The 7,978-nt window shown below is 41.7% G+C and overlaps 1 protein-coding gene across 3 annotated transcripts in view; it reads left to right on the forward strand.

Moving 5' to 3' along the window:
• TPR (translocated promoter region, nuclear basket protein) overlaps positions 1–7,978 on the forward strand; it is a 33,118-nt gene that overhangs the window by 1,927 nt on the left and 23,213 nt on the right. For all 3 annotated transcript variants that reach the window (XM_027901961.1, XM_027901962.1, XM_027901963.1), the window contains exons 2-14: positions 52–156; positions 547–620; positions 1,467–1,563; positions 1,869–1,972; positions 2,262–2,426; positions 2,679–2,771; positions 2,901–2,981; positions 4,011–4,098; positions 4,581–4,721; positions 5,414–5,505; positions 6,251–6,448; positions 6,932–7,039; positions 7,559–7,785. In XM_027901961.1, the coding sequence (XP_027757762.1) occupies positions 52–156; positions 547–620; positions 1,467–1,563; positions 1,869–1,972; positions 2,262–2,426; positions 2,679–2,771; positions 2,901–2,981; positions 4,011–4,098; positions 4,581–4,721; positions 5,414–5,505; positions 6,251–6,448; positions 6,932–7,039; positions 7,559–7,785 (1,573 nt within the window). The remainder of the gene's footprint in view (positions 1–51; positions 157–546; positions 621–1,466; positions 1,564–1,868; positions 1,973–2,261; positions 2,427–2,678; positions 2,772–2,900; positions 2,982–4,010; positions 4,099–4,580; positions 4,722–5,413; positions 5,506–6,250; positions 6,449–6,931; positions 7,040–7,558; positions 7,786–7,978) is intronic.

Below are 7,978 nucleotides of genomic sequence, written 5' to 3' on the forward strand. Positions count from 1 at the left end.
GAAAAAGCAACATTTATGAGATGCAACTGAGCTGCCTTTGTTACTCTGCAGAACAACAGTACTTTGAAGTGGAAAAGCGACTGGCTCAGAGTCAGGAGAGACTTGTGAATGAGACCCAGGAGTGTCAAACTCTGCGGGAGGAGCTCAAAAAGCTTCGTAAGTGAACTGTGCATTCCCAGGGTTGGGCAGGAGATCCATCCTTTAGCCCGGCATTCTGCTGGAATTCCATAGGAGCCAAAAATCGACCAGCAGCTGCACTTGTGTTTCTGCACGTCAAGAGGGGTTATGTGGTTGTTGGCCTTTTTAATGGAATTTTTTTGTCCTAATGGAAAAAACCCACCCTGCTTTCTGGTTTTGTAGGAGTGAATTAATCTGCACTAAGATTGCCTTAGTCTACCCCAACACCACCCTGTGCATTCACAGGGAAGTCTGGAATTCTGGTTTTAATTCTGTTTCCAAGGGAGTGTTTGACTCAGTTCCATGTGAAGAGGGAATGTTGCCATATCCCAGTGCAGATCCCTCAGTGCTGTTTGCTCTCCCCTCCAGACGAGCAGCTGAAGGTGCTCAGTGAGAAGAACAAGGAGCTGGAGGCTGCCCAGGACCGGAGCGCAGCTCTGCAGGTACCGGGGACGTGGCCAGGAATGCTGGGATTGATTCCCTGGAGTGTCTGTGCAGCACAGGCTGCAACCAGTCCCCAGCTGGGCTGCGCCAGCCTGTCCTCATGTGGCTGTTTCCATGCGTACAGGAAAACTGGGTGGGCTTACACTGGTGTATTAGCAAACTGAGTGACAGGTGAGCAGTTTGGGTTGTTCCATTCTGGCTGAAACCTGCTGGGAAGTGACTTTAAGCCAAACCCCCAAAATTCAGACAAAGTTATAAACAAGAATTCTGTTTTTCCCCATCCTTTCCCACTCTCAGGCACAGTTTTCCCAGTGTTATGCTCAAAAGTCTGGGGTTGCAGGGTGAGTCACTTGAGCTGCCTGAGCCAGCAGAACAGTAATTTTGGAGCAGGAAGCAAACCCAAGATTATTAGATTGGTTTTTCCCCAGTAACAGGACTATCTGATTGTTCCCCCAGGGGGGCTTACCTAGGCCTGACTGAGGTGCTCTGGAGTGACACCTTGAAGGCAGAGGCACTGCTGTAGCCTATAAATGATGCAAGATCATTGATTTTTATATTGATTTCTTTGCACATATTCATTCCTCACTCTATTACCTCTTTTATTTAACCCACTAAAACTGTTTTGGTGGAGTCTCGAGTATCAAATCTGCCTTTCAGAGAACACTGAAGTTAAATGCAGTTTTGAACAGCACTCTGTAAGCCTCTTATCCCACTCTTCCGTTGGCTGGGGTGACTCACTGAGGTGTAGCTTGCTGCTGTGTGATTCCAGGTGTGAGTGGTGACTCTAAAGTGTTACAGAGAGCTGGTCACGTTTCTTTGTTGATTTTTTTCCATTTTTTTTTCAGAACCATTTAAGTAGAGAGAAGGAAGAACTGGAAGCTGAGAAGAGAGACTTGGTTCGAACGAGCGAAAGGCGATCCCAGGAGGTTGAACATTTAAATGGTACAGCCAAGGAACAAAATGCTGAATAAAAAGACATGCTTGAGCAATTGAGTTGAGTGGAGTAGCCAGGCAGCAGCAAACAGTGGATTAGCAGGAAACAGTAGTAACACACTAATTGCAGAAAAACAGCAGTTTGATGCTTGTTTTTGTGGATTTAAAAACATACCTTATAAGGTATCTTGGTGCCCAACGTACAATTACAGTCATTGCATCTTGCCTGTTCTCATTCTTTACAATTCAGTTCTGTGAGTAATCAAAGCTGTGACACCATTAGGGGGTTTTTAACAGTGATCTCCCTCCTCCAGAGGATGTGAAACGCCTCAATGAAAAGCTTACAGAAGCAAACACAGAAAAGGCCAAACTTCAGTTAAAGCTGGATGAGCTCCAAACATCAGATGTGTCCATGAAGGTGAGTAGGACTTGGTATGCCCAGTGTGTGTTGTGTGTTGTCTGGGGGTGATGCAATCATCCTCCTGTAGGGTTCCCTCTGAAAGTAGGGCAGGGGAGCTCCTGATATTTACAGCAAATTGCTTTCTTATGGAATCAGGGACTGTGAGTGGAAGTGAAGACCACTGCCTGTAATTTGGTGTTATTTACCAAAATGCAGTGCATTTTTTACTGCTCCTGCTCTGATCAGAGTAGTTTAACTTGTTTCCTGTGGAACCAGCAGGATTTCACTGTGCAATTTGCCTTCCTAGTACCGTGAGAAGAGGTTGGAGCAGGAAAAAGAGCTGCTGCAGAATCAAAACACGTGGCTGAATACTGAGCTGAAAGCCAAAACAGATGAACTTCTGCATACTGCCAGGGAGAAAGGCAATGAAATCTTGGAGCTTAAATGCAGTCTGGAGAACAAAAAAGAGGAGGTAATGTAATTGCTGAGTGCTTTTGTCGTTTATACCAGCTAATTGTCATTTTGTCAATTGTACCACCGGATTAACTGTATTAAACAAAGCCAAGGACTATGATAACTGTATTTGAGTTACCATTTATGCTCTTCCTGCAAGTTTTGGTGCTTTTTTTTTAAAGTCAAAAGAAATGAGGTGGGTATTTTCCAAAATAAACTGGACTAGAAAGAAAAATATCTGTATGGTGCTCCTCCTTTCTTCTTTGAACAGGTTTCCAGATTGGAGGACCAGGTGAACAGCTTGAAACAGTCCAATGAAAACCTTCAGAAGCATGTGGAAGAACTTTTGAATAAACTGAAGGAGGTGAGGCCACTTGAATGTATGTGAATGTGGGGAACAGCATTATTGTTGCTTCTACAAATGGAAAAATCAAGTGTGTGGAATAGAAGGAGTGGAATGCTCCCCTGCCCTGTCTCTCCTTTCATTTGCCAGGCAAAAGAGCAGCAGGCAAGTATGGAGGAGAGATTCCACAACGAGCTGAATGCCCACATGAAATTATCCAACTTGTATAAGGTGAGTTGATTGATTCTAGTTGTGTAGCTGGGGCTGGATATCAGTGTTCAATGTAATCAGGCCACTTTGGGGTTTCTTTCCCAAAACGTGTGGATGTGGGAAGGACTAACTTCCACTGCAGAACACTGTGAAGCACCCAAAACATTGTTTTCTTTGGTGCTTAGTCAGCCCTTGAAATCTTACATTGTTTGGATTATCTTGTAGATTAAGCAAAACTGGGGGTGAAAAACTAATTTTATGTTTGCTGTTTTGAGGCTTCTTGTAAGAATGTGGTCATGTCTTGGGATAAATGAGGGTGTAAATGTTTGTGTGTGAAGTGTGACTGGGGAAGTGATGTTTCTGAGCTTGGTTGGTGGAGCTGATTTCAAATAACACAATGACCTGATTAAGACACAGCTGAGTGTCGTGGATTCTGCCAAAGAGTGACACGCCATCTAAACAAATAGTTTATGTTTGTTTTGTTGGCTCAAAGAGTGAAAAATACCCTGGACGCATTGACCAGGACAAAGTCAGCTAAAGCAGACACCTGTCTGCTCTTTGTTTTACACAAACTGTTCACAGCTCACTGAACTCTGCTGCCTGAGTTTTCTTTCTTAAATGCCCACATAAACGCTGTGGTTTGTGCTTGCACTTGTGAGATCTCTAACTGGAAGCAAAGAAACATAAATTATTTCTCTAAAATTGCCTCAAAATACCAAATTTTTCAGACTGATCCAAACTGAGTTCTCAAAACTTCTCCCAGATTTCTTTAGTGAAGAGAAGGAACCAAGCCAGAAGCCAAAGGCCACACATGGTATTGGGAATTGTCATCCCAAATCCATGTTTGAAACTTCTTACTCTCAGATGTGCAGTCTGCATCAAAGTGAGACATAATCCAAGTGGAAAGGATTATCTGCTTTAGGTGAATCTTTTAGCATTTTACTCCAAAAACTCTGTGTTCCTAATTTTTGGTCAGTTTACACTTCCTGGGGAAGATGCAGTTGCTATTTGCTCCTACTAAAGGTGAGCTGAAATGCTTTATTTATTTAGAGTGCTGCTGATGATTCTGAGGCCAAGAGCAATGAGCTGACAGGAGCAGTGGAAGAGCTGCACAAGCTCCTGAAGGAGGCAGGGGAAGGTAAGCTGGGAATGGGATGGCAGAGGGAGGAGGGCAGTCGTGCTGCTCTTGGGTGCCTTGAAGCTGAAAAATGGGGTTTGTGTGTTCAGGAAAGGAACTTTGCTGGGCTTCTGGCATGATGGAAACAGCAGTCACTTTGTGGTAAATGTTTAGCTGAATTTACTCGTGTTTGGGGAACTATTTTACTTTAGCTTTTGATGAGAGGATCTAATTTAGCAAGATATGTCTTTAGTTTTTTCCTTTAGATTCCCTTTCTCTAATTAAAGGACAGTTCAAACTTTTGCCCTTTTCTAAGCAGAGGTGACAGGCAGTGGTTTATGCTTCTCTCATGCTACTGTTTTTTTAGTCACATGAGCTTCTGCAGATCATATGCAGGTAAAGTAAAATTTAGGTTGACAAGTGAATTTTGGTGTTTTTTAAAATTAAAATAAATAAATGAAACCAACTACAACACACAACCTGCCTGTCTGATTTAATTGTAGCTAATAAAGCAGCCCAGGAGCATTTGGCTGAGGTGGAAGAGTCCAAAGCTGCGATGGAAAAGGAACTGAGAGAGAAGATCAGTAAGCTGGAAAAGGAGCTGGAGAACGCCAACGATTTACTGTCTGCTACGAAACGCAAAGGTGGGACCTACAATCCGGAAACTCTCAGGCTTTCTGGTCTCTTGCATGAGAATACTGTGCTTAATGAGGGAAGTGGAGGTGATAAACTATTCATAATTTCCTCTTTTTAGGAAAAACAAACCTTTATCCTAAATTTCTATTTAACGTTAAATCTTACTCAGTGTTTGCTGTTCTAGTCTTGTCTTTTTTGATGTTTGCCACTTAATCAGTAATCTCTGAAGGAAAGAAAGAGCAGAGCAGTAAGGAACAGAAGAGTGAAGTATGTTTGCTGTATCCCTGTGTTAATTTAATGAAAATAACCCAGTATTTAGTGAAAATAAACCAGTGCTCTGCTGTTCCAAACCTCCGGCAGTGTGATAAGAAACCTGAGGTTAAACTTTCCTCCAGCTGTTTCAATTACTGATGTTTTGAAATGATCTAAGTTTGAAGAGCCCTAATAGCAAAAGCTTTTCAGCATTTCCATTAAACTAGACAGAGGCATTGCTAATGTATGACTTGGAATATTGTATGTGTTACCAGCCACTTGCACATGAATGTGTATAATAGAGATTACAGAAAGCTCTTCAACCAGGAACTTTCAAATAGTAATTTAGAATACAGGAGTTAGAAAGGTGTATGAGACATTGTTGAGATTAATAAGGAATATTTGTGGTGGGAATTAGTGCAGCTTTTTACTGGGATTGTGTCTCCAGGGGCCATCCTGTCCGAGGAGGAGCTGGCAGCCATGTCTCCCACTGCTGCAGCTGTGGCCAAAGTGGTCAAGCCTGGCATGAAGTTAACTGAGGTGAGTGGGGAGAAACTTCATTAGCAAGGCCCTTGAAATGCCCTCAGAGAGACACTCATAAAATAAAGGTGCAGCCTGGGTTCACTGGTTTGGATTTGGTATAACCCCTGAAGGCAGTGAAATCTCATTTGAGGCAGACTTTGCTTGCTAAGTTACTGGGAGTCTTTTCAACATAATTTACAGCTTTTGTTTAGTAGATCAAATTAAGAACTAAGTGGGTTTTCTTAAGATAAACTTATTTTCTGTGTGCAGACTTTTTTTGCTAATTTCCATAATTTTATAATCTGTACTGCTGTGCTTTTGGCTTATACTTGCAAAAAAATTTATTATAACCATAGCTCATACAAATTTTAGGGGTTTTAACATTTCTGTTTATGTAATTTGAGTTTCCATTATTTGTTACTGATGTTCTGACCAGCTATTAAATTACTTGTTACTAGTTTTGATATTTCTGTTGCCTTAAATTTACTTAAGACTTGTGCTGTTTACATGGAATTCTTTTATTGCAGACAGTTGCACTATAAAGCTTGCCATTTTAAAATTAATAGGTGTAACTGTTTTGCCATGGTATGAGCCCTAAAAACATATTGTTTTGAGAGTCCAACTTGTTTCTCTGAATCAACCAGTGTGAAATTATATGAAATTATACTGCCCTAAGGTATAAATTGTATCGTGACCAGTGGGTTCTTTTATAAGACAAATGTACAGATCTATGGAAAAGAAACCAAAACCCCTTTTGTTGCAGCTCTACAATGCCTATGTAGAATCTCAGGATCAGTTGCATATGGAAAAGCTGGAGAACAAAAGAATCAATAAATATTTGGATGAAATAGTGAAGGAAGTGGAAGCCAAAGCCCCAATCCTGAAACGTCAGCGTGAGGAATTTGAGCGATCCCAAAAAGCTGTTGCGAGTCTGTCTGCAAAGCTTGAACAAGCTATGAAGGTCAGTGTCAAAAAAAAGAGCATGTGAAATGATGGAAAAAACTAATGTTTAATTCTTTAAGCCTAATTGCCATTGGAAATGTATAAAAAGGGTCTCTCAGTCAACTTCTGTTGTGGGAAAAAGTCTGTGGAACTTTCTGGCTTGCGGTTCATGGGTCCGTACAAAGAATTTTGCAAAATCAACTTATCTTGTACTTTTTCATAGTGAGGAATTACAATCTCTTATTTTCTGACAGTAGTTCAGTATTTGTCTGTGCATTGACATAAAACTGGAGTTCAGTGCTCCCTCCCTGTTAGTTTTCAACCATACATCAGTACAGCATCAAATAGTATGCTTCTTGATTCCTGAACACCTGGAGTTAACCCTTTGGAGTGTGCCTTTAAAGGCAGTTTGGTTCCCAAGGCGTCTCCACAGGATGTTCTCTCTCTGGAAAGGAACGTGTCAGGGCTGAGTGCTGATGTGTTCCTTGTGGTTTGCTTGCAGGAGATCCATGCCTTGCAGGATAAGGCAGATCATGCCAACAAACACGCCTCTTTCTTTGAGAGAGAAAGCCAGAGACTGGAAGTTCGAGTGAAAGATCTTTCCCAGCAGGTAACCCAACGTTGTTGTGGTTAAATGTGCTGTTGGTAATTGATTTATTAATCTAGTGCTGTATTTTTGCTGTTTGTTTCTAAGGTGTGTGCAGCTATGTAGAGACTCTGCTTACCTTAAGTGCCTTGGTGGTGTTAAAAGCTGCCCCTTAGAACAGCTTGGCACTTCTATTTCTGCTTTCACAGCTGGAATAAGTTTAGCTGGATAGAAGTGATGCTGCTCTAGGATAGCAGTGTTACATATCTGACATGGGAAACTTACATATATACCTTTTTGACTGGAATGTCCTGTTATCTCTTTGCAGAACTGAACACAGATTATTCCACTTCTGATCTTGTTGCCCCTTGTCAAGCTGATTTTTCTAGAATATAACCAACTTACAAGGATTTATTGATTGTAATTGTATATTGTATAAAAAAAGCCCTCCAAATTTCCAAGTACTTTATTTTTCACATATTGTTTTTCAGAGCAAACCTTTGAGACTGTGTGCAAACTTCACTCTAGAACATTCTCTTTCAGATTTGTGTGCTGTTGATGGAGCTGGAAGAAGCCAGGGGCAATCATGTGATCCGTGACGAAGCAGTGAGCTCTGCTGACATCAGCAGCTCTTCTGAAGTGATCACTCAGCATCTGGTCTCCTACAGAAATATCCAAGAGCTTCAGCAGCAGAATCAGCGTCTCTTGGTGGCTCTCAGGGAGCTGGGAGAGGCTAGAGAAAAAGAGGAGCAAGAAACAGCATCATCTAAGTAAGTCATCCCTTCCTTCTAGTAAATTGTTTCTCTGCTCGTGCTGCTGACTTCTGTGAAGTTATTCCTATGAGTAGAATTGCCTGGATTCTGCTTTTCATGGGAGAGACCTACTTTTGTTATCATCTACAAATGGCAGCCCAAAGGCCTGTCTGCCTGGAAGTTTGCAGGACTGTGTCAGAGAATCCCAGGA

This window comes from Empidonax traillii, unplaced genomic scaffold (assembly GCF_003031625.1).
Source record: "Empidonax traillii isolate 1590-97213 ecotype Southwest subspecies unplaced genomic scaffold, ASM303162v1 scaffold827:size534266, whole genome shotgun sequence".
Lineage (NCBI taxonomy): Eukaryota > Metazoa > Chordata > Aves > Passeriformes > Tyrannidae > Empidonax > Empidonax traillii.